General features: G+C 49.8%; 8 protein-coding genes across 8 annotated transcripts; 3 read left to right on the top strand and 5 right to left on the bottom strand.

Moving 5' to 3' along the window:
- Window positions 1-93: 93 nt before the first annotated feature.
- AKAW2_50250S (uncharacterized protein) lies at window positions 94-969 on the bottom strand (the record flags this gene model as incomplete). Its single annotated transcript, XM_041690047.1, has 1 exon — window positions 94-969. The coding sequence occupies one exon, from the start codon at window positions 967-969 to the stop codon at window positions 94-96; it is 876 nt and encodes a 291-aa protein (XP_041543671.1).
- Window positions 970-7,416: 6,447 nt separating this feature from the next.
- Window positions 7,417-8,048, top strand: AKAW2_50249A (uncharacterized protein; the record flags this gene model as incomplete). Its single annotated transcript, XM_041690046.1, has 3 exons — window positions 7,417-7,436; window positions 7,488-7,571; window positions 7,652-8,048. The coding sequence occupies 3 exons, from the start codon at window positions 7,417-7,419 to the stop codon at window positions 8,046-8,048; spliced, it is 501 nt and encodes a 166-aa protein (XP_041543670.1).
- Window positions 8,049-8,062: 14 nt separating this feature from the next.
- AKAW2_50248A (uncharacterized protein) lies at window positions 8,063-8,505 on the top strand (the record flags this gene model as incomplete). The annotated part of the gene is made up of 2 exons (XM_041690044.1): window positions 8,063-8,079; window positions 8,133-8,505. 2 exons carry the CDS (start codon window positions 8,063-8,065, stop codon window positions 8,503-8,505), a joined length of 390 nt encoding a protein of 129 aa, XP_041543669.1.
- Window positions 8,506-9,594: 1,089 nt separating this feature from the next.
- On the bottom strand, window positions 9,595-10,276 carry AKAW2_50247S (uncharacterized protein; the record flags this gene model as incomplete). The annotated part of the gene is made up of 2 exons (XM_041690043.1): window positions 9,595-9,634; window positions 9,714-10,276. The coding sequence occupies 2 exons, from the start codon at window positions 10,274-10,276 to the stop codon at window positions 9,595-9,597; spliced, it is 603 nt and encodes a 200-aa protein (XP_041543668.1).
- A 4,711-nt stretch (window positions 10,277-14,987) lies between these two features.
- Window positions 14,988-15,272, bottom strand: AKAW2_50246S (uncharacterized protein; the record flags this gene model as incomplete). Its single annotated transcript, XM_041690042.1, has 1 exon — window positions 14,988-15,272. The coding sequence occupies one exon, from the start codon at window positions 15,270-15,272 to the stop codon at window positions 14,988-14,990; it is 285 nt and encodes a 94-aa protein (XP_041543667.1).
- Window positions 15,273-15,877: 605 nt separating this feature from the next.
- Window positions 15,878-19,735, bottom strand: AKAW2_50245S (uncharacterized protein; the record flags this gene model as incomplete). The annotated part of the gene is made up of 1 exon (XM_041690041.1): window positions 15,878-19,735. The coding sequence occupies one exon, from the start codon at window positions 19,733-19,735 to the stop codon at window positions 15,878-15,880; it is 3,858 nt and encodes a 1,285-aa protein (XP_041543666.1).
- Window positions 19,736-23,420: 3,685 nt separating this feature from the next.
- Window positions 23,421-23,810, bottom strand: AKAW2_50244S (uncharacterized protein; the record flags this gene model as incomplete). The annotated part of the gene is made up of 1 exon (XM_041690040.1): window positions 23,421-23,810. The coding sequence occupies one exon, from the start codon at window positions 23,808-23,810 to the stop codon at window positions 23,421-23,423; it is 390 nt and encodes a 129-aa protein (XP_041543665.1).
- Window positions 23,811-24,566: 756 nt separating this feature from the next.
- Window positions 24,567-25,239, top strand: AKAW2_50243A (cell division protein ZapB; the record flags this gene model as incomplete). The annotated part of the gene is made up of 2 exons (XM_041690039.1): window positions 24,567-24,719; window positions 24,781-25,239. The coding sequence occupies 2 exons, from the start codon at window positions 24,567-24,569 to the stop codon at window positions 25,237-25,239; spliced, it is 612 nt and encodes a 203-aa protein (XP_041543664.1).
- Between the last annotated feature and the right edge of the window lie 109 nt (window positions 25,240-25,348).

Raw genomic sequence — 25,348 nt, 5'->3', positions numbered from 1 at the left:
CCTATGATGTAATCTTTTACTGGCGCCACGAGCGGACCGTGAGTCTTAATCTTGTTCCATTTTGTCTCTCATACAGAACCAGATAACATGATATCATCCATTACCAGCTAACATGATAAGTTCGAAAAGCTGCTGTGATGTCAGCTCGTAGGCGAGTATACGCCCTTGCATATTGCCTTGCCACTGCGTTTCTTTATAGTTGTACCATTGCTTCTTGCATAAGTCATAAGAATCCTCACTGCCAACCATATCAACCAAGCTGTTGATAATATTTTCATCCAAGATATTCAACGAGAATTGTGTGTCTGGCCAATCAGTGTCATCCCATTTTTCCACACTTTGAGGCTCCACAAGAAAGCCTAACTGGCGCAGGTAAGTTGGCCGATCGATTCTCCATGCCATCTCAGAGTTCCAATTCAAAAGTAGAAGGAGCTCTATGATGTGCGGTGGTCGCAATTCCTGAGTAACCCGAGCGATGAAAGATGCCCATGCAGAGTCAGGAGTATCATTTTCAGTGAATTGTGCTAGATCGGCTTGGGGAACCCAGTCTGATAACTGGGCGAACCTCCCTTTGAAGATATTACGCCCTAAATATCCCCATATAAACTCGACAACTTCAATCAAATCCAGCTTCTCCCGAAGAGACCTGTCCGGATTATCCGCCCATAGCTGCCAAAGCTGGTTATAGCGATCATTTCGGGTGGAGGACTTTTTGTAGTGTGTCATCTTCGCAAGCCAGATCTTTTCAATCAGCACCCAGTGGGCTGTCAACGCATGGTAGAATCGAGAATATTCTGCATGTCTGTGCCCATAGTCCAGCGTACAATTGAAATCCTTGGGTTCTGGCATGGCTTCTTCAGTAGCACAATCACAGAGCCTATCGTCCATAGCGGGATGAATCACTGTATTCGCTCGAACGAAATGGGAGTGTATTGAGGAACTTCTGTATAGATCATAAAGGATCTTCATGGCATGCCATCGGACAACAACCTCAATTACCTGATTGACATTTATCTGAGAGACCACAGGCTTTTCGACTTCATCATATGTTGTCTCGGGTTCGAGAAATGTTTCCCTTAGATTGTGACGTTCATAAATATCCTGAAGGAGGCCTAGCTCGATGTCGTGTTCATGATGTTTTGCATTGATCTGCCCAGGTATGTTAGTAGGAAGAATGAGTTTAGTAAGAGTTATATTCAGGGAGACGTAATCAGACGTACAATAACCGATTTAAATATTACGATTTGAAATCTTTGGAAAACCCCATGGAACTGTTTGCATGTATGAATAGAAAGACAAGCAGTCATCTATATTGTTCAGACTTTGGAAAACCAGGATGATGAGCTCCACAGATATGTTCTGTATGGACATGTTCCTGTTTAAAGATGTCTCAATTACAGCTGCTTGCCTGATGAGCGCAAATGGAAGGTGCTATATATGTCAGGCGCGGCGTACACGGACATATTTATAGAGGCAATTGGCTTGTGCGCCAGGAATACCGGATGATTAAGTTAGCTCCTGGGAACTTTTCTTTTTTTGGCCATGAAAATATGAGCTAATGGGGTTGTTTCGGGATGTTAGGCGGATGCTGCATGAGGTTAACTAGCATAAAACAGAACTCCAGGGTTCTGCCTATAGTTAGGCTGGTTGCCTAGAAGATCCATTTCCTGCAGCAGTAATCTAGGCGAACATGCGAAATCACTAGTGCCAGACAGACATCCTGGCATAGACTGGGTGTGGCCAGATGTGTGCCTCAATCCAATCACAAAGATATCATTAGCCTAGGAGATTTAGTGTGCATCGGTGTAGATGATCGTGAGATCCTAGAAAGGATAATGTACCCTTACAGGATCGTTCACTGCCGTATCAATATAAAATCCTAGTAACCCTTTCAGTAAATAACTTCATTTATCTCGTACTCCTAGCACCCGTTCTACAGTTGCTAGACCGAACATAACACATTGAAAAATAAGATATGACCGAACTCCACACGAACACAATGTGAGATAACATCCTTAACATTATTATTGATTTGACTAAATTTCCAGGTACCCCTCCATCCAAGCGCAGTTTTTACGTCCAAAATGGCAATCATTCTTGACAACCCGATTGTTAAGAGCTAAGAATATTCCGCAGTATCTCGACTCAACTCCAGTCTCCGACTGTTCACGTGAGCTTCTTGAGAGTGACAACCCTTCCGACTTCATTGCTGGACTTGTCATCCGAATATCACTATCACCAAATATAGACTTGGCAGAAGTCCACGTCGATAGCAGTCGTGTAACCTTAGCAAGGTTACACAATGCCATACGAGGTCGGGCAGGGTTGGAGGTCGAAAGAGAAATTGTTGCAATTCTCGGATACCTTATTTCTGTTGCTATTGAAGTGTCGCCGGCTATAGCTCCGGCAGAGCTGATGGAGCTAGCTGAGGCCTGCCAACGGGAGGCTTATATACCACAGGTGTCAGGCCAGCTTGACTTCCTGCGGGCCTATGCGTTGTGGAGATGCAGGGGTGAAAGACATGAGGTAGCATACAGTTTGCTTCTTCCTTCGTTTATATCAACACCTTTTTTCTTAACAGACATTTCGATTCTCGCAACGATGACTATTCCCGCCATCCAGAGGGACAATATAATGCGGATGTGGCCCATTGTCCATTCTATCTCTTCCAACTTGAAAATTCTCACTGCGGATTGGCTTTGGATGATAGGGCCTATATCCTGGGGCATTCACTCACTCTATGGACTGTTGTACCAAATGGACCAACAGGTATCTTCACCCTATATTTCTGCGTACTTCGACAACTTCTGTGCAACATTCTAGAGATTTTGCACCGACTTACACGGCTTGGCGTTTGGAGCCTGTACTTCCATTGATACCTACTGTGCTGAAGACAAGCAACTGCACAGTCTAACGTTGGAGACTGCCCGTGTTGTGTGGCCGTCTCTGGAGATGTTGAGAACTCATATTTTTGGTCTCATATATCATTCCTACCAAGGTAACGACTACTAGAAGCACCTTGGGCCCTCGTCTCCGAGGCTAACATACCATGGGATCAGGTCACAGAGAGTGCCGAGCTTTAGATGATAGCTTGGCTGAAAGCACCGTGGATCGTCAACTGCTGCAAAAGTCTGTTCCTAGCAATGATCCTGCAGAAATCGAGAACAAAATCTCTGCAGCGACTAGCTTCAGTCGTGAGGAACTCCGGGTCATAATATCACATTGGGTTGACTGGATTAATCATGAGAGGAGTCGGTCAATAATAAGAGGGAAGCTGGAGTTCTGGCCACAGAGTGTGCGGTATAACCGATCTAGCAAGTTAAGAAAGGCAGGTACGTATTACTTCTGAATTCCAGGCTATAATTCACATATCATAGAGGCAAAACTCGTGTTCAATCACTTTCTTCAATCTCAACCTTTAGAAGGTCTGCGATCGATTCTGAATGTTGAATCAAGCGGGATATCAAGTGATCTCGCCAACAAATTGGCCGGCTTCATTGATTCGCAGGAGTTCAAAATGCTTGAATGTCAGCGGAACATGCCTGGAGATTCTCGTGTCTGAGGACTAGGACTTAGTATACCCATTACGGAAAGATCCTTTGTGATATCAGATCTAGGAAAGTTATTCACTTGTGTGTACATTTGCCGGATGGTACAGTATACTGTACATAGTGTAGTCTAGATTCAGAATTATTCAGATTGGAAGGCTGGTCCAATTCGTCTTCAAAGAAAACCTTGGTTCAGCTTGTCTTTTCAATGTAGGGCATGGCTATTCTGAAACAATTAAGAATATTGCAAAACATGAGCAAACATGAGGAACCAGAAGCAAAGATAGCGCGACAGGCAACCACACTTGTTCTATGTTATTTTCGCCCATAGTTTTCTTTTCCAGCGCGTCGGGAGTATAATATAGACCGTTTCCGTATCCCCATCCAGAAGTGTCAGTTTACAGCCCATTCTTATATCTCTACCCTTGCTTGAAGGGCCATTCCACCAACCAAGAGGAGCGCGTGGGGTTGTTTTATAGGAAGGATCCCATTTTATAATATTGGATGGCTGCAGTTCCCTTATCGAGAGATCCTTATAGTAGCAGTATTCCGTGTAGATGCCCTTTTTTTATTCGTAAAAATTCTCTCCAAAGGTAGCTTTATCGTCTCATCACCATTGATAATATCGTATATATTGAAGGTTATGCCAGATGAGAAGTAGACTTCAAATTTTTCTTTATCATATCGCCAGCCGTTTTGGAGCGTAGAAAAGAAGGTTTGACTAGTATCACGGAGATCACCTGAAATATCATTCACAACAAGGGAAAGATAGAGACAGTTTGAAGACTTCCTAGAGCGAAAGGAACTCAAGTTATGGCCAATAAGGACTGGAGAACTTTGACCAGACTTCACGGCAGTATCGATCCATGAAGGATCTTTGAAGATCTGCTGCCAGAGGCCACGACCGGTGTCCAGAATGTTTTCAATATCTGATGGAACCAGAAAGTCCTTGATGTCCAACCAAATATCATATGGGATGCTAAAGAGCTTCATTGAGAACGACCAGTGTTGTTGCTGGCGCCGTAGTTGCGATAATGTTGCTGTTAATCTGAAATGTTCCAAATAAAAGGAATCTATAATCCAGCAGGAGGTGCAAGACAAGCCTTCATATTTAAGTGCATGATACATATATACAGTACTGTATGCAAGTACGAAGTGTTCAGTCTTGCCAGATCATAGACTCATCAAAATTAAATGTCACCAATATCCATACACTTTTTCCCGTAGTAGAGACATTTGCCCTGGGTTGCATCTCCTCGAATCTTATTACTGCTTACAGAAGCTAGGAGAGAAATGTAAATCTACAATATGTACCGTATCTTGCTGTATCGACGATTGTACTCATCCAAGCTTTCTATATTTTCATTTTCATGCTGAACAATAATCTTTCAAAGCAAGTCCTCCTATGTATGTACCTGTGCGCTGTCATTTTCAGGCAAGGGACGAGGCTCACACTACAAGGGACCCTGACGGGATGGTATAATACCACAATTGACTCTGAGGTTGACGTCCAGCCTATCAATGTCACAAGTTATACCTTGCAGTGGTAAAAATGTGGGAGATGAATAGAGCCGTAACTTGATGTGACCAGGGTTTACATTTTCATTTCGATTAAGAAACCGACAATTTCTACCCGTCGCCTAAGCATACAGTCTGGGAATGAGCCAGGGCTTGTGGTACAACAAGACAAATTGGTACCTGCCAAGTCTATTCGTAAACCAATTAGATACATATTAGTACGGTACAGGTGAGTTAGGTTGTGGGAAAAGAGCAGCAAGAGTAAGCGTTAGGCATGGTAGTTGTGCAAAGTACTGTACATAGTATGATCACTCAATCAAGTATATAAACTACAATAATAACTACAGAGCTCGCCCATGGTAAGAGCCTTTGACCAGGCCGTAAGGCATCTCCCTAAATACTGTTTCTGTTTGGAGAAGCTGTCTATTGCATCTCATTATACTACTAAGCTAGCCATCAAGCCTTCTACGTCCCCACATCCTCATACTGCATGATCATGTCAACCAATCGATATGTACTGTATCATGTCTAATCCAGGGAATAAAAATCGCCGCATCGAGCGTGACAACTGCCGCGAGGCACTGTCCAAGAACATTTGTAAGTTGCAAAGTACTCAGTCTGACACAGCTAACACCAAGAAGATGATATGCTATCTGATAAGGTTGTTGCGCCCTCAAAAGTACGATTGCAACCATCACCTAGCGACGGTTATGAATGGTCTTACAAGGAATCAGAAAGCCACCTATTCAAGAAGCCGCTGAGCGAATTGTCAACAAATAATTATATTGAACTACGGGAGGCTCTTAAAGAAGGCGCTATCAAAGCTACCCGAACACACAATGAGTCCCCCGACACCGAATGGAGGAAGCTCAAAGCAGAATTAGACGGCGCTTGTAACAGGGTAGCTGAGTTGGAAGGTGAAAACCAACAGTTATACCAAGCTCTACATAGACAGTCTGAGAAGTTAAGATGCCTACAGCGATGCTTTGCAGAAAATAAAGGCCAACTCGAGAGTGCGCTATTTATAATGGAAACAGTAAAGAAGGCCTTTGAAAGTGATACGTATGTATTTGAATGAACGATAGTGAATCAAGAGATGGATGTTTTAGCTTTATGAAGAGGCCCTGTTCAAGCTTTTGTCTTTAGAGACTCTAAACGAGTGAAGGTTAGCTTCTCTGGCTTGATGCTGTACCCGCGTCGCTTGTGGATGTATTAACCGATGGACAAAAGCACCGTTTGAGACGCTTGCCAAGTGTGCTCCCAAGAACCAAATACTCTATGAATATATATGTATCTCCTGTATTCTACGGATGTATCTGGTTTATAGTATTTGTTCCAGTACAACTTTTGGACTAGTATATTGTTCTGTACAGTGTTGCCGAGAAGTCTATCCAGGGATAATACTGCGGAACTGTTTTTGCGAAACATATATATATCTGGTACTGTCAAATGTAATAGCAACTGCCTTCAAACTAAAGTTGCTCTGATTCTGGACCGTTCTTAATCTTAACCATCATGCAGCATAAATGCAATAGCAAATATAATTTGCTCAATCGTATTATTTATGAACTGCAAATATAGATTTCACAAAAGATTGATACTAGATTAAGATGGCAGTGGCTCTGTACGTATTTGAGTATAGATACACCAGAAACTGAGGAGCCAAAAGAATAACCCTTTCCAATTTCCAGAAAGTGAAGATTGACCGTCCTTATTTGCTGGTGTCGGTATTGAAGTCTTTTTGGAGCTTTGCCAGAAGAAAGTTGTTATAAAAAATGAACAGTATTCCAGATAAGACGGCGAAGAATCCTGTCACTGCGGCAGTTACAGTAGCAGTAACTGACCATGTCTTAGCTCGGGCTGTGTACACATTGATAAGTGTATTGAAGAAGCCAGTAGCTGAATTAATCAGAACAGGCCTGGAGAGTGTTAGGTGTCCTATTGTTCTGATTGGGATGTGCCACACCCACAAGAATATCTTGCGCCCGATCCATACATAGTTCTGCCTGTTGCGATAGTACAGCCAGCTTGCTCCACAAAGACCGATAAAACAGCAAGTTGCTGCAATACCAAGAAGGGAGACATTATGGACAGCTTCATATGCTGTTCGACCAACTTCATTCGCATCGCTGGCCTTCTTTAAGGATGCAGACGTCTGCAAAGACGTGAATGTGCCGGGAAAAACCAGATATCCAGCCAATAGGATCCAGCAGAAAGTCGCCGCCAAAATATTGTCAATAAGCGGGACTTTCTCTGTATCAAGTAGCATATTAACGTAGCGATCCGGTGATTCAGATGCATGCTGAGATCCCGTCACATCCACGCCACCCACGGCTGGAGAGTCCAGACGATGGGCTGCATCATCGCCAAGTGAGCCAGTCGGACCGATGAGGCCTGTGGAACGGCTAACCCGTCATGTAGTCTCCCTGCGACGCCGATGTGGCTCATCGCCCTCTATGTTCCCGCCATGGAGCCGGTCTGTCAGTACTGGTTACCGCCCCAGTGGTAGGTGCTCCGAGCTGTGACCAACAGGAAAATAGAAATGAAGAAGAAAAGAAGCAAGAAAACGTGGCTGACGTCTGTAGGCTTTGTCTCTCTATCTGGGTGATGGAGGTTTTTGCTGTTCTCCTGCCGTGCCGAGAGGTAATGCGCCATCACACTATCCGAAAGGGGGCCTTCGATTCGATCGCACGGTGGGAACCAAATATTAATCCCTTGGCTGATGGCACCATGGCCCGCAGGTCAGCCTCTATGCTTGTCGAGCTCGCAGGGTCTGGTCGGGAATCATGGGATGGATCTCTTGGCTCCAGCTCCAGCTCTCTGGATAGCATATTCACCAAGCGTGCGCTTGAATGCGTCTTGGCGCGCAATCCTGCCCCGCTGCAGGATTTCTCCGCCCATCGCGACTTTTCCGGAGAGAATATAGCTTTCTTCCCGGGTGGCAGAATGGAAGAGCTCGCTGCCCAATGTGGCTTGGGATGACAGGATCTCAAACTATGGGAATCTTACCGACGTGATTCGCGAACAGTTTCACCGCGCGCTGTGTATTTACGCGACGTTCATCAGTGATCGCCATGCGAAGCTTCCGATCAACATCTCGTCGCGGGACCGGAAGGACCTGGGGAACGTCTTCGAGGGCCCTGCTGGGCTTCTCTTCGGAGACGCGCGCCTGGCTAATCCTGCCGTTCCCTTCGATGCGGCAGAATATGCTCCCACGACCTCAGCGTATCCGATCGCCCCCATAAAGGCCGACTCCGGTTCGTTATTCACCGACAACAGTCGGGTGCAATACTGGGGCCAGATTCCCCAGACATTTAATGCGACAGTCTTTGACCGAGCCGAGGAGAGCATCAAAGACCTCGTTCTCACCAACACGTGGCCTAAGTTTGTTCGAAGTTGCGGCATCGCAGCTGAGGCTCATTTGCTGGCGGGAAGCTAGAGTCCTGCGTAGTTGGTTGCGGAATGAGGTCGCCAGCGATGGAAGATTGGACTGAATGGCATCAGTCTGGGATGTCGACTGAATACTATAGATTAAGACTGTATAGTGGAGTAGCTCATTAGACCACATTTTCTATCGGAACGTAGCACTGTCTTGGTACTTTAGAGAAGCCGAGCAGTAAGTCGAAGAGCATCTGGTCAGAAGAGCCAATGACGCCAAAATTATTGACTCAGCCACCGCTTACGAGTCTACTGTTCCCCGCTCAACACCGCGTTCTACGGGTATTGTAGCAGCGCTTGGAGCGCTCTGCGTTCGAGTCTATCCAGATATGCCACCCCCAGCTCGGCCAGTCAAACGGATAGGATTGTGCCGAGAAGGTGGAATTGCACATGGCGTTTAGAGCGCTCCAGCGAAGAAGCCGTATCCATTCCGCAGCTAAGGCTTCGATCATCCCAAAGGGGCTTAATCGGTTGCGAGCTGACATTGAGGGCATCCGTCACGCAGCTGTGCACCGCCAGCTACAGGATCATCGTCGTCTACTACAGCAACTGCACTCGGTCCGAGTGTTTGCAATTGTATGGCTGGGCGACCCGCAGTGTGGAATGGAGATCGAGCAGTGTCAAATGCGGATCAACCGGCTTTTCAGCGGATGGAAGGCACACACCCGCCGTCTCCATGGCAATCTGGCTGCGCGGATGGGATGTAACAGGATGCCTGAAGGCCGACATCACCAAGTTCTCTTGCTCGAGGTGACAAGGAGACTCTTGAAAGAGACCAATCACAATTGTGTTGGGCAAGAGGACTACATCCTACGAGCGAGCTTTCCGTCATTGTATAGGAAGACGTGGACAGGGCATGCACGGCATGGGAACGACACATCATCTTGAATACAGTGAGGCCGGGAGCGAGAATGCACGATATAAATTTTGCATATCTTGTTGCTCCTATGCCAACATAAATTAAGCCCGCAAGGTTGAAGGTAACTCTGTTCGTTACAGTATTGGGCCTCCAATTGACTCCTGACTGATATCTCCAACTAGTCGAGGAAGAGGGTGAGAGGGCGCTTCATGAACCAATGGATTGGCCTTTTTATATATATATATATATATAATTCAGTAGCGAGAAATGTCTGTAATTTCATTAGTGAACACCGTGTATCCGCGGGAAAGGAGGGTGGCTTTAATGAGATATCCTGTCCGACCACACACGTGTAGCTGTTCGAATCCAAGCTCCCGATCTCGGGCCAGTTGACGATGGAGCTGACGTGTGAACTCCTGCGGTCCGATGGAGTGTCTCCGACCACCGTGGAGTTCCCAGTTGGGGCAATTCTTATCCAGTGGTTCTCGGTTAGCCAAGCCGCGGATGCACGCAATGGTGCAGTATGGTCGCGTAGAAGGTCCGTCTTGCCGAGGGGTCTGTTTATGGTCTCGGCCGGCTCGTGTCCTTTCACCTCCCCGGGTTGATTGGCGGTGGTTGCCTTGGCCGCGGCTCGATCGGATGCGCGACGCGGCTGCGGCGGATGGCGAATGCGATTCTTGATCACTGCCGCTACCTTCAGTGGACGAATGCTTCGGTGTAGCTGCGCCCGGTTGACAACGCGCGCGAGCGCGAGCGCGTGTGTGGTGTATTTTCCGATCTGGTTTCCAGTGAGAGGGCCGATAATTAGACGCTGGCGGGCCTGTCTCTCCTCCTCCTCACGGCGCTCTGCCGCTTCTCGCAGCCTTTGCTGTTCTTCAATCTGACGTCGTAATTCGGCTATTGTTTCCTCCATCCCGTTTCGAAAGAGTTGCTCGGCCGATAATCGAGCGAAAGCAACTCAACAGCGGAGGAGGCTCTATCCGGCGCGGGGAATAGAGTCGGGAGAGAATTGCGTGTCGGGTTGTTTACCAGCTTATTCACCCCCTTCGGCCGGTGTTCATAGGTGCCTCAGGCAGCAATATAGGTCGATTTTGGCTCAGTTGTCCCCGCAAAATGCGCTGGTTCGATGATACCTAAATTTGCTGTAGTAGTAGTTAGAAAAGTTCGATGCCCCTTCCAATCCTTAACTAGTGGAGTCAACTATTTCAGTTGCATCACTCTCGATACTCACAATCCGTTTATATAGGTACTGTAGAGGATGCTTCCATTGTACTATCTTGCTGAGATGAAATTGTACAACCAAGAACATAGTGAGCAAGTACATACGCTTTCCAAACACAGTGAGTTGGCTTACCTCTCTCATTGACTGCTGATTTTGCGTAACGGTGCTACTGTACAATCTAGCCTTTGAGGGTTCGACACCACACAGTCATTACCCATTGGATCTCATCGACAAGTGGAGAAAAGTCCGTAATTCCCCGTCTATTTTACACCGCGAGGGTGCCTCCTTACTGTGGATTTCGCTCGCCGATACACTTGGCGGCCAATTCATTCCATGCTATCGCTTGGGGTCCCGAATAGTGTGGGGGCCTCTCTCGTCAGTGGATGAACATCAAGTGGGGACCAACGCCTACCTGTTGCTCTCGTGGTAGAGGCTAGTAGCGGTGAGCATTGAGAAACATGATCTGGCCATAGTGTTTGAGTCACTTTGTCATAGGCACGTCGGTATCACGTTCCCGACAACATCCGCGGGACTTCCGAAGGTGAACAGGACGGTGAAATGGAAGCGGACAGTTGAAAATATCCTCCAACGGGGTCGCTGTGTCTGCTTTGCTTAACAGTATTCATGACGTAACTGCGCGGGGAGGCCACATCTTGGTCATGACCACCAACGCCATCAACCAGCTGGAAAACGCTCTCCTATGCCCAGGGCGCATTGATATGGAAACTGACTTCGGCTATGGCTGTCTAGGGACAATTCGCACGTCCTTCACGCAGCCGCCACCAGGGACGTCCTGGGTGTTCTGGACGCAGGGGAACAGTTTCGCCCAGATTCCTTGCCAACTTGCGCGGAGTAGACGTCAGATATATCGTCTTTCTCTCAACTATATTCGCCAAAGATGTCCCTCCTTGTCAGTACCGTGCAGCAGAGGTTCAGAATTACCTTTGGCAGTACAGAAATCGTCCTATAGGAGCGGTCAGCATGTTTTTGGCTTCTCAAGCAAACCACAACCGCATTCCCACTTGGACATCGATTGCAAGAAAAATGTATCATCATTTCGTTCCTCTGGCTCACCAGATTGCTTGTGTTCAACGGCCATATCCATAGCATCTGGGTGAGTGCCGTGATCATCTCCCAGGGCAGAGCGCACAACGACGAGGCAAACAATCAGCCCATGTTCTTCTCCAACATGCTTCAAATAATAGCAAGTCTGAATATTGGGACCGTAGTTGAGGTGGACACGCGTAAAGCGGAGACGCAACCTATCACGCGTGATCGTTAGGAGAAACACCGGTCTGCATTTATCCGATATTACTCACCCGCTTTCTGTCAAACGACGAAGCCGATCAGATGGCAGTGGGGGGTGACACCATAATGGATGTCCCTCTAAAGTCGGCGTCTCTGAATCCGATAAGTGGAAACTTTCTGCCTACTTCGAGCAGGTGTCTGGACTCATTACTCAACGGCATATTGCGTCGAATCCCGACGAACACACGTATTCGCCTGGACAAGGGAAGAAGAGGTCCGGACTGGTATACACAGATTGCAGGAGAGAACATGAGCATGCCGTTGCCGAATCGGCGGAGAAGAAGCTGTGCAGTAAGAATTCCATGGGCCAATCTCGCGAGAAAAACCAGAATATGTTCCCGGCCGGAATCACGGAGGATGCATCCTGCCCAATCTTTAGAAAGAACCAAAAATCTATAAAAAATTGGTCGCTTACCCGTAGAAGCACCTTCTAAACCGTAGCACGTGGCAACAAGTCAAAACGAGCACTTGTTGTCATTTGGTGGGTACGCAGGCTTGCTGCAACTCCCACTTAAGCAAACTAGTATCTGTAAAAAAGGCTCGGTTGTACTGTTGAAATATCTCCTGTCCCAACATTACCTTATCCTCACTGGGCCTAGAGGTGTCGACTCGGCCTCAAACCCGGTCAGCCTTCTCACTCCAGTAAGAGGACTAGGGTAGCGTAGGAAATGGAAAGTCACATCTATGGCAATCCCTTACAATGCTTCGAGAAAGAGGATGGTAAGAAGACGGGACACTGTCGCGCGAAAGCTGCCTGCCGTTGATGGGTCTATGAAGGTGACTTTATAGACCGCGCACTTCGATGCCAAGCGTGATGCTCTATACCAGATTAGGAACACCATACTAGCCGGGCAATTTTACAGATATCAATGTCCCGCAACTTTTCATGGCGCGTACCCGTTCCAAAGAAGACGTTTAAATGGAATACTTGACCGTGCCCACCCGGTGAAGCCTTTCACTACTTTTCCACCAGCTCTATTTGCCCTTTCCCTTGGTCTGCAGGACATCCAGATCCCCAGGCACGTGTTATAATATACCGCGATCCGGCATCTCAAAGGGCCCACCACATTTTGGATGAGAAACAGACGGTCACCTACAAGTTCGCCGATTCCAACTAAGCGTGATGCCGTATGATGATGGTAGTAGAGTGATAGAGCAGATTTGGGGTGTTCAATTGGGTTGTTCAAGTTTCGGTACCCGGTGAAGATTCGTCGAAACGAACGGGCAATTCGGTTCTCTCCACTCCACCGTTCGCGTACCAGCAGGGAAGCCGTGGTTTCAGTCGAACACAGCCCTGGCTGGTCGTCTTTAGGAATTTGCACCTTGTTCGAACCATATACCTACCTTTTTCTGACCCAACCAGGCTCTGCTTTGCACAGAGCCTAGGTAGAGTACCTTGTTAGTGCGAGGTCTTTCACCCAGCTACCAGACGGGCACTCTTCAGACGGACACTCTTCGAGGGCCTATTATGCACTGCCATCACCCAATTGAATGGACACATCCTCCGACTGAACATTATACTTTGCCGAGTCACTTGAGATGAGGAGAGATTGGAGGTTGATTATCGCCTCCATGGAAAACCCGCGCATCAATCTCGTTGATATAATTGAGGTCAACATTTGACGGTGTTTCCGAGAACAGAGGCTTCCAACGAGAGCTTTCCTCAAGCACCCGGCCATCTAGCTGAGCTAACCTAATCTCGGTACTGTATCAGGTCAAGGCACAGAATCACGGTCGATTATGACAGATGACAGGGCTCGCGTCTTGTGGTCAGAAATTCATCAATCATCAACAGCCAACGCAACATTCTCTTATCTGACCGAGCCAGCTATGCACGAACTTCAAGAATGAATATGACCCGAAGAAGCAACGCAGGTGATGTATGTAGAAGATGATAACAAAGATGCTGTAATAGCACGGACTATCATAGCTGAAAGCAACATGACTACTCATGATAGTATGTGATTAAACTCAGGGGGTACAGAGTCGGGCATTTCTATCGCTACGAGCACAACCGCCTGGCCCTCAAGATAGCAGTATCCACCAAGGCAAAACACAGCGACAACTTTCTCTGTTCTCCTAACCGACAGGCTCTCGATGACTGAGATATTCTGTATATTCTGTCTTGAGCGCACGGTACCAGCCAGTATGTTGGCCACCGTTACCCTCAGTTTACCATGGCTACTGGTTCTGGTCGGCCAGATTGCCTGGAGACATTCAGCGGTTCTCCACCTCAACATGGAGATTTGACCCTTTCGTTCTGGCCTTGTCCATCCATAGAGTAATCCGGAAGGTCACGTTTGATTCTTCACTCCCTCGCAAGCGCAGTGTTTCCAAGACCACAAATAGCGCAATCAACATACAAGATCTGCGTCGACTCCTCGAAGCTGGGAAATATGCGAGAATCAAACAAGCAAAAACCCACTACGGGGCTTATACCCCTGAATGGCGAGTAAAAAGCCCTCAGCGGTGGGGCTAGAACTAAGAAAACCCCAACAAACCTTAATTGAGCGTACTGGTCACCGCGGCCTAGGAACCCATTAGACGCAGTTCAGCGAAACAAAGAAAAATTACCCACTCGACGCAATGCCATCTGATTCGTCCATGGCGTTGCCCCGTATGGAAACGATGCTACCTAGGAGGTCACGCTTCTCCCCGTGCCACGATCATGTGGAGCCCGGGAATCACTCTGGCGCAGGTGCATTCTTCTCTTATGGAGGGTGTCACTCTTCTGCCTATTTTGACAAGACGTGGGCCTAATGAAAAAGGCCGATACAAAGTAATGGAATTCAGGTTTTACTGATATAGTACTCAATGATCCCAGTCTGTCCCATTGAGTTTCAGGGGGTGCATTGTCCGTTCTGAAGGTCGGAAAGACGAGAAGCTTCCCAAGGTGAATTTTGGGAAGCTTCTAGTGCATTACGCAGAAAATGACGTCCTAGTGGATTACCCAAGTCGACAGCGGTCGGGTACTGGGCACCGGTGCTCTAGAAACTGGAAAGTACTACGACAAAGGGAGGAATCGGTAGTCATTGTGCACTGTCGGACCACGGTTGCCCAACTGTTTCCAAGTGGCCTCCACTGAGCCCACTGGTCAGATCTGGAACCGCTTTCCAAGTATCGTTGTGTACTTGAGACGCCTATTGACCAACGGCGCGGTCCCATGAGTCGCACACATTTTCGCCTTGACCATGCCCACGCCGATCCATTTCCCCCAGATGGCGTCTTGAACCGAGGCCTGCATGGTCATTTGGAGAGGTGGCTTCGGGATTTGCTCTTCGTTTAGGGTCAGCATATGCCCCTGGGCAATTGGCAGGAGAGAGCAGACGCAGAAATAGCCAGATGCCCACCCCGCACTTGAACGACCATTGAAGTTCATCTCGAGCGCATGACGGTTCCCGTACTTGGATGCTAATGCTGCACGGTTGGTCTTGCCGGGCGACCGGAGCGCTTGGAGATATAAGGCCGGCGTCTCCCAGTCTTGTTCGCTCCAGGACCAGGCTTCCTGTCCTCACTCACTGGAATGCGCAAGCGCAACAGTGTGCACCTTCACAGGAATGGCGGGCCTGTGTCGTATCAATCTCTTCGGAGATAGCCCCTGACAGGAGTGGTGGGCCTGTTTAGTATCAATCTCTCCGGAGATATCCCCTTCATGGCCATGGGCCCCATGTCGTATCACCTGTGCCCTGGACCGTTCCCAGATGAACAGGTTCTTGCTGTTCTTAGGACCCTGTTCTGAGACACCCCAGCTATGGGCAGCCACCTCTACGCGGTGCTGGGGACTAGTACTTGCCAGAGTATACAGGCTGGATGGATGGATGGATGGATTCATTTACCCTGACCCCTCGCTAAGGCGATATGCAGGCTACTACCACTATATGTATCTCTTTAATAAACACTGGTCCTGTACCACTTCTTAAACGAACTTAGAGCCTCGTCGGGGCCTATTGTGGCCTTTGCGCCGTTGATGTTAGTTAGCTGCCCTTATGGCACGCGGCTTCGAAATCGCTGGGATGCTTCCGCAAAATCCAAGACGGCCTCGACTGTCTTAGTGCGCGAAGCGTTGCTGACTCTACTTCCACCCTCCTGGCAAGATCCGCCCAGCAGGACTGACATGCTATTGAGCGCATCACCGACCTTTGCCCGGAGCTCTCGACGTAGGTCTCTGAGCAGCGGGCAATCTAAAAGGACGTGTATTATACTTTCCCGTCCACCGCAGAGGCACCGGTCATCATCGCGGAAGCCGAACAACTTGCCGTACGTGGACAGCCAGCAATGTCCCGACCGTATCTGGGTCAGAAGGTATGCTCGATTTCTTGGCAGAGCTCCGTAGAGTCGTCTGGTGTATTTTGCTGGCAGTGTGTTGTCGATTTTCCGGAGATGGCCGCCGTCCCTGGACTCTTTCCATTCTTTCTCCCATTGAGTAAGGATTCCGTGCCTGATGTATGCTCTTTCACGCGAGAGCAGGGGGGAAAACGGGTGTGTTTTGCCAGGTATAGCTGCTTCTTTGGCCAGCCGATCGGCTGTGTCGTTACCGAGGATCTCGCTGTGTCCGGGAACCCACTGCAATCGAATTGTAACCCCGTGCGTTCTCGTATTCTTGGCTGCTTGAAGTATCGCATAGATAATTTGTTGGCCTGATTTACTGCCGGGTTTCTGAATAGCCAGCAGTGCTGACGTGCTGTCGCTGAGAATAGTGACGGTTCTCGCTCGTTTCTGGCCGGCTCTCCGCTGTTGCAGCACGATTCTATTGATAAGATTGATCGCATAAAGGATACCGATTAGTTCGGCGGCATGCACCGACCATTGGTCCGTGGGTCCGACCTGTATCTGTAGGCTCCCAGTCGTTACCGATTCGTCATCGAGGACTGCGGCTGCGGCACCCAGGTGGCCTTGGCGCCCCGAGGCGTCGGAGTACACCACAAGGTCCGACTCGGACCGTGCTGCCTCCGCCTGCTCCATCGCTATTTCTCGATTGGTCGCAATGTCGATTTTAGAAAAAGCTTCAGTTCGCCACGGTGGTTGTGGGGCTGGATCAATCATTTCCAGGTCGTCGAGCCTTTCTAAGTTCATGGTTTTCAGAGTCTCCGCGAGCGGGAACCGGGCGTGTGATCCGACATTACCTCGTCGTCTCCGGGCCCGAAGCAGGACTTCCCGGATTGGATGCTTCCGTGGCAATGTGTGGAGTTGAGTGATGGTGGTTTGAGCACGCTGGCGTAGGCGAAGATGGATAGGTAGTATATAAGCTTCGACATCAAGAGTGGATGTGGCTACCGTTCGGAAGGCGGAGAGAATACGAATAAGTGCCGTACGCTGCACGGTGCGTAACTGTCTCAGGTGTGTTTTGTCTCGCAGTGGGTCGTGCCACACAGTTGACGCATATTGAACAACTGGTGTGACACACGCTTCGTATAGCTGTCGCATCTGTTCAGGCCGAAGCTGCCGCAGCCCCCCAATCGCCACGTTGACCTTGGTAGCTCGCTTGACAGCTTGTTGCACATGTTCCTTCCACCGTAGTTCATGGTCAAAAATGACGCCGAGGAGCTTTGCAGTTGTTGATGGAGTGATGACGCTGCTGTTTATGGTGATTTGACCTCGACATTGTTCCCTTCTCTTCCTGGTGATATGGATGAGTTCAGTCTTTTCGGCAGCAAAGCTCGATCCTGTTTTCCGAGCCCAGGCTTCAATCCGGGGTATATCCTCGGATTGGAGTTTAGCCAAGTTCTCTTCAGCAGATCGGCCAACCCGCCAACGGAAGTAATCGTCGATGAAGGCTGATGCACCGCCGTGATAGTTGACTGGTTGGTCCACCAGATCACTGTTGAAAAACGCAAAGAGGATAGGGGATAAGGGGGAACCTTGCGCCAGCCCGGCATTTCCCAGCGGTATCACCTCGGAGCAGTAGTCATCGAACCCAATCCTGGCTTGTCGACCGCTCATGAAGCTTGCAATCCACCTTCGAGCGACCTTAGGAATGCCTTTAGCTTGGAGACGAATATCAAGGCTGGTCTTGTTCACGCCATTGAAAGCGCCCTTCAGATCAAAGGCTACCAAGGTAACTACTCTCTGTCCATACCACGCCCGGTCGATTGCGTTAGTCAACACCAGCAGGGCCTGCTCGGTTGTTCGCCCCGGACGTCCGCCGAACTGGGTGTCCGGGAGAAGTCCGTAGTGCTCTGCGAGGTAGGACAGCCGCCGGGCCATTACCGCCTCAAGTAATTTGCCGAGTGTGTTCAGCAGTGAGATCGGCCGGTACGCTCCCGGGATCGAGTAATCCGACTTCCCGGGTTTACGTAGAACCACAATCCGGGCGCTTCTCCACTTTCGGGGGTGGTACCCCAAGTCAATCGATGCTGCGAAAATTCGCGTGATGAGGTTTCCAAGGTGTCTCCACAGCCGTTTCCAGATCAGCATCGGGAGCCCGTCTTCTCCGGGCGCCGTGGAGCTCTTCGCTGCCTGCAAGGATCTATAGACTTCGAGTTCTGTGATTGGTTGCCATGGGAGTTCCGCTGGGATTCGTGTGGGTGTCTCTTCCTGGGCCGGCGCCATCGTCGGGAAGAATGTATCCATAAATGCTTCGGCCTTCTCTTGGTTTCCAGTCACGCTGCGGTTATCGACTTTGAGAGCCGGAACGCTGCTCCAGGATTCGCGTGGCCGCATGTATGTCGCCGCTTTCCAAAGCCTCCCTTCCCCTGCTCTGTCCAGAAACTGTTTCCAATGTGCGGTTTTGGCTTTCTCAATTGCCCGTGTCCATGTCCGGCGCTTTTGGCGCATCTCCTCAGAGAGTAGCTTAGTGTAGGGGTCGTCCCGTCCTGCCCTTGCGCAGCTCTCTTGCCATTTACGCCGTGTTTGGTTTACTGCTTTTTGTTGGGTTTTGAGGTCTGGTGTGAACCAACGCTTAGCATATGGTGACGGTTGTAGGTTCGGGATGTCCTTGTCAATGGCCGTCGCGGTCGCTTGAATAAGTTTCTCCACCGTGGCATCGAGTGTTTCAATTGTGTCTGGCGTCTCCCAGGGCCTCATGTTTTCCCATATATCCCATCCAATCTTTTCCCAGTCGGCTCGTTCGTACGCCTTCCTTGGTTTGGTGTCGGGGTTGCGCGGCATTCGGAGGCTCCATTCCGAGTAGGTTGCTCGGTGGTCGGAGCCGTAATTATCATGGTAAAGATGGCATTTGAGAAGCATCCCCGGACGGTCCGTCAATGTCTGATCGATAGTAGAGTTTCTACCGGGGTGGCTTAGTGACCAGAAAGTTGCCGTGCCGCGTGGGAGGCAGCTCCGAAGGCTGTAGGTGTTGAAGAAATTGATCAATTCGCTCGCATCTTCGATGAAACGGGATTGGACATGGTTACCACCCCAAGCCGGGTGGTGACGATTGAAGTCTCCTGACAGTATGAGACTAGTGGTCTTGTTTGTATTTTGTAGAGTACTATGTATCGTGTCATGTATGGCTGATAGTACACGTCTTGCTGACGCTTCTCCCGGGTTATGCATTGGTATAGGTTCGATGTACACCGAGAAGACCAGAATCTGTAGTTCGGGTGTTCTGATCTTGATTGCTGTTACATCAGGGTGGTCGCAGTGCACCTGTCGGTAGGAGGACGTAGAGAGTCTCCGGTTGACATAGATAAGGCTCCTGAATCTGACAGAATCGCTTGTTACTGTTGGTCGGTGTAGTCTCCATGCGCTATGGTTCACATGGCTTCGATACATAGTGGTAGATGGTTCCTGGATAAGGAGTATGTCCAGGTTTTGGGTCTGGTTATCGTTGATAAGGGCTTCCATGCAGGGTTTCGATTTCATCATATTCAATTGCAGGATTCGAAGGTTGTTTTCTAGCATCGTGCGGGGGGCGCTATGGCGGGCGTCGGGCACAAGCTGTTGCCGGTTGCGTGCTCTCCTCTACAGTCCAGACAGCGTGGTCTAACGCCTGGAGGACATCGCGCTCGCTCATGTTGGTCGCCACAGTGACCGCACCGTGGTGTCTCCTTGCACGACCATGCGAGGTGACCAAACTCTTGACAGCGGAAGCAGCGTCTTTTCCTAATTTCACATTTCTCTACTCTTCCAATGTACCGTTGGTCGATCAGAAGGCCGTTGTCGAGCATCCAGTTCGCCGCCTCCGCTGAGTCAAACCAGATCCCCAGTGATGCGAACGGCCCTAATGCTTTGTCTTTTTTCTTAAGCCAAGCGATATCTTCGATTCGGAACCCACGTTCCTGGAGATCATTTTCCTGCGCAATTTTCCGGATGGCTCCTGTTTTGTCTTTCTCAAGATCCAGCCCCTGTGTTGGGACATGGTGTACGGCTACCCAGTAACGTGGTTTTACCAGTCTTGTCTCATGGCCCAGCTCCTGTAACCATTCTGTATTGTTCCTGGCAGTTTCAGCTGACTCGGGGTCTTTGAAACGGATCACATATCCGGTTTTGGTGGTTCCAACCCCTGCTACCTGTACCCCGTGGGTGGATGGTGCGTTCAGTAAGGCGGTCCTGATGTGGTTGTTCGCAGACGACGTGGGGAGGTAACGGCCAAATTCATTAGTATTGGTGTATATACCGGTTGTGTCAGTTGGCAACGGTTGGGTGCTGATTCGGATACAGTTCTTGTCCTTTTCGGTGCGTCGGTTCTTGCTTGGTTCGCAGTTGTTCGTGTCCGCTGCTACGGCGGCCCACGATCGCGTTGGATTCGGTGCGTCGAGCCCTTCGATTTGAGTTCGGAGCGTTTGGATCTCGTCTTGTAGTTTCTCATTCTGAGTTTGTAGTTCTCTCTGATTGTGTTTCACTTCTCTCAGCTCGGTTCTGGTGGCCTGGATCAACGTAGTTTGCTTCTCAATGGTATGTTGCAGGTGTTCGATGATCTGCCGGATTTCCTTGGTGGTCACCCGGGGTGTGTTGGTACCTGCGGTGCTTGGTTCGATGATTAGTGTGTTCGCCTGGTCCTGGTGGTTGTCTGCGCGTGCTTGTCTCCGCGTCTTGCGCGTGGTCGTTGATTCAGAGTTTTCCAGCGCGTCGTTCCCCAGTGTGGTCATGTTCCCAAGGGGCTCGGGAGCACCCGCGGGTGGGTCCGCCATCGCGATAATTCCCGCTCGGCACACAACAATCGTTTTATATCGCGCTCAATATCAACCAGCACCAAAATTAATCTCTCTTCCTTCACCATCCCGGTCCAATGTATACAGTCGGTCTCGAAATTCCACTGACCTTGAAACACATAACAACTGTCTTCGCGCCCCACTGCCAAGAGCTTAGTGGGGGAGTTATAGAGAGCCACCCGCTTGCAAATGACGGTCGCCGTCAATTTGGATAATGGTACAACTCAAAAATAAGTGCATATTTACGTCACCAATGTTTATACCGAAAGCTGCTGAAATAATCGGCTTGCGCTAAGCCCTTGGCAGTGGGGCGCGAAAACAGTTGTTATGTGTTTCAAGGTCAGTGGAATTTCGAGACCGACTGTACAGTATTCACTCGGATTCGGTTCCATCTGTAGTATATCCTGGTCCTGAACAATGACGCAGACGACGTCGCGAGTCCTGGGTAATTCCCTCCGGTTCGCTTCGGACAAGCAGTCTGCGAGTCGGTGTATGCCTGGCAAATCGATTGCTTGTTGCATAATGTACTCTACGTTCAGACGCTTTCGAACGCCTTCAGATGGTCCGCTCGTCAGATATCGACCTTGGCGACGGGTCATGCTTCACAGGGCCTCGGAAATTGCCCGTCTTGTCACTGCTTGGGGCGGAGGTCCCGCAACAATGAGGCAGCCCAGCGACACCTGGGCAAACCCATGATCTGGGAATCCAGAAATCCAGGAGCCGATGGGTGGGAAACGGGCAAATCGTCCGACAAGACTACTATACCGTTCTAGCTCTCGTGATGCGCTTCACGAGTATGACCAGGTAGGGTTGTGTTGTGTTCGGCAGACACAAAATTCCCCGCTGGTGCTTGCTGGTGCTCGATGGTCAGTTTGCGAGACAGAAATGCCCCATCATGTCGACATCTTTCCACCGCGCATCAAGACCTGAACCCCCCAATCCTGCGTTGGCTTTGGCGCAGCACGACTCGGCTCCACGCTCAAGAGGAATTGACCAGGCTGAATGCGATCATGCGTTTCCAAAATTTATGATGGTACAGTAACCCTTTGAAGTGCCTAACCACGGTCTTGTGAGACCACCCAGTGGAGGAGCTACATGACCTGTAGACCAGGGGTGCGGGAATTGGGAGAAGAATGGGCAAAAGAAGGTGAAAAGAAGGGGGAAACGGTCAACAGATTCGCTGAGAGTCATGGTCAAGTAAAGTTGGTATACCGTTGTCTTTGGGAACGCGTGTGTGCCGCGGGAATCTGCTGGGGCGTTGATCCGTTCAGAGGACGCAAATTTACCCAGGCGAGCACGTCTTTTCACCGCCCTCTGGTCCGGCCCTATGATCGATCGTTGTTGCCTTGGGCCAACAACATTTGCTGGGGCTCGGGACGGACCGAATTTAGTCCTTTTCGGGAAGTTGTTTCAGGGGTTCAACTGGATGCCCGCCTGGGAAATCCGAATGCTCACCGAACGAATATTTTTGCCCTCAGGTTTCGACCTCTAGGCTTAGGGCATAAAGCAAGAACCATTGCCTTCTATATATGCTTTTAGCCTATTACCATAGATAACTACGAATGTGAGCCTTGTGGCTTGTGATTGATGGTTATGCGTATCAATAGTCTCGTATGTGAACGGTCATATATATATATACAGGATATATGTATATGAACACCATCAACTTGAGGGCATTGAGTAGAATCGACCTTTTTGACCGGCCCAGGAGACATAAACGTTTCAACAGACCCACCAATCTTAGACAAAACCAAGCTACTGCATGAGTGGAGTTAATGATTGTAGTAGAGGGGAGAAATGGGTTGCAGCATGAAGACTTGGAAGAGCAGAGGCGCAGCGCCGCGTACCAAGAAAGCCCTAACGCCCTAACGCCCTAACGCCCTAACGCCCTAACGCCCGATTTCTGCTGCATCCTGTGCTCAGATCACAATTGTACCGACCACACACAATGACATATTGGGTCCCAACTTCCTCAGCCAACATATCACCCTGCGCTACAGGGCAGCGTGGAGGGGGTCTACTGTAACAGTAGGATGACAAGCGATCTGCAGGACCCTTGCCGCAGACGGATAAAGGCTGTTTAAATTGCCCAACCGCCAATAGGAAGGGAACAAGAAGCGGGCAGTACAATTTGCCCCACCATGCGGGACCATCATCGCGGAGAGTTCTTTTGCAACCGCGCGTCTTGGTCTCGGCTTGTGCCTACTGCCTCGTGCGACCACAGATATGGTATAATAACTGCCACAGCAAATCGATCTTGGAAGGTGCAACCAACGACCGAGACGGAACTCCATGTCCTTTCTCATACCCTGCAACAAAGAAGGTTGTCAATACATCAGACTGCGCCGACCGCCGCTTGGGGCATGCTCTTACCGGAGTGAACCCGCGGACCCTTACGAACCCAATGCGTCTCAAACCCGCGACGGTGCGCACATTTAGCTGGGGACTGGAAGGTCGATTTTGGACACTGATTCGACCGTGCGGTCTGACCGTGGTTCTGCGGACGGGCGACGCGTGTAGGGCCCGGTGGCCTCATTACCCGCATCGCTAGAGGGCTTGGATCGTCTGAACGATGCTCGGAAGGAGTGGGGGTGCTGATCGAGATGGGACTGGGCCAATTTCTGTGCTGTCCACGACCTAGTCTCCTGGGGATCTGACGTCCGAGCCGCGATGGCGTCTTGCACATCGGGCGGCGGTGCCGTCTTACGTCTTTCTCCAGAAGCCGGTATTTGGTCCGCAGAGACTCTTTCGTTCTGGGTTTGCGCTCGATCGAATATTTCCGAGCCCTCTCTGACCACGTTAAATGGAGATGACGCGCTACCCATGATGGATAGTCCTGTTCCTCGCCGGGAGTCCAGGCCCGGTAGTGTCTCTTGGCCATGGGGAGCGAGAGTGAAATCGCAAAACGTGGTGTGAGTGGGGGAACTGCGCATGCAGAAACCGGCGCAAATGGCAAGATCCAGATACAGTACATGTATTGCCTGCCATGGGGAGACGTACAGCACTGCGAGGCTACAAGAAAGAGGAGGGAGACCAGGAAACACTTAAATGAGGAGGATTTGTTGTCCTGGGTTTCTTTCCCCAGTGAATGCCGTCGCATTGATCCAACAATCCCTCGTAACTTACCCACGTCGCCCACCACTCGACATGTCTCGTTGCCCAGGGTTTTCCACGTTCCACAAGTCAATACTGCTTTGTGCGACGGTGTCATTGAAGGAATAAGAAATTGTGGTGGAGGTCAGAGTGAATGAGGTCAAATTAGACAAATGACCGCGCTGGACGAGAAAATACCCCACGCGCTTTGATCCGTAGCAAAGCAGGTTGTCGCAGACCTCAACCATTACTGTGTCTCACTTGGTCAACTATGGTGACACCGAGCCATGGTGAGAAAAAGAACCAATGGGCGATTATCACGAACTTACTTTGGCTGACCTTGCTGCTTAAAACCCATTTGATATTGCCAACGGCACTCCGCATTTTCTTGCCAGGCCAGGCATTCAAATTTCTCCGGCCAATTCTTTCTTCAGCACGGTACAGTAAATACGCAGTTGTTCTTCTACGAGTTTTGTTGTCATCGAATAATGCCAAAGTCAGAACCGCGGGCGGGCATCCGCGCACGCACCCGGCAGACCGAAAGTCGCAGTACCGCTTCCGACCAACGATCTATCCAAAGACTGGAGCCCGTAATGCGTTCTCCCCAGCAGCCTGCGCGCTCCCTTAGACGTCCACCCATCGTAAGTCCCCACGCACGGTTGCCAGGGCCTGGTTATTCTGCTGACTTCACTCACCCACCAGCTGCCACAGGTATCTGGTTCTGGTTCTCGAGACCCTCCTTCTGCCCCATCGCTGAAGTATCACGAGGCATGTTTGGCTACGGTCGAAACACTGGAGCGGGAGATTGAAGCGTTGCAGAGAGACAAAGAGGCCCTGTCGAAGCGCGTTGGAGGCGTCGAAAGTGAGATCCAGGAATTGTTGAACGAACAGCATCAGTGGAGACAACAGCTGCCTGAGCGGCGCGCGACTCAACAACTGATGCACGAAATGCAGCATACCGTTGCGAGTTGGCACCAACGGCTTCGCAGCCCGGCTGGTTTACCAGTAAAGGCGGATCCTGCCGCCGTGACGACTGCTCTACCGGCAATGATAGCGGTGCCGGATATGTGGAATACTCAGGAGGACGGAGGGGGTGCATTTGACAACGATCATGGCATTGAACCGGACTCCGGTGACTTTACGCAGCTTCTTCAATCCTAGTTTCTCTACAGTACCGTAGTAATCGATAAAATTTTTTCTCTTGGCGCGAATGCGCTCAAGTATACCGACCAACAATGACGAGGTGCGGTCTGCAGATGGACCGGGTGAT

This window comes from Aspergillus luchuensis, chromosome 5, assembly GCF_016861625.1.
Source record: "Aspergillus luchuensis IFO 4308 DNA, chromosome 5, nearly complete sequence".
NCBI classification, from domain to species: domain Eukaryota; kingdom Fungi; phylum Ascomycota; class Eurotiomycetes; order Eurotiales; family Aspergillaceae; genus Aspergillus; species Aspergillus luchuensis.
The sequence above is the reverse complement of the archived record's forward strand: the minus strand, read 5'-3'. Positions and strand labels throughout refer to the sequence as shown.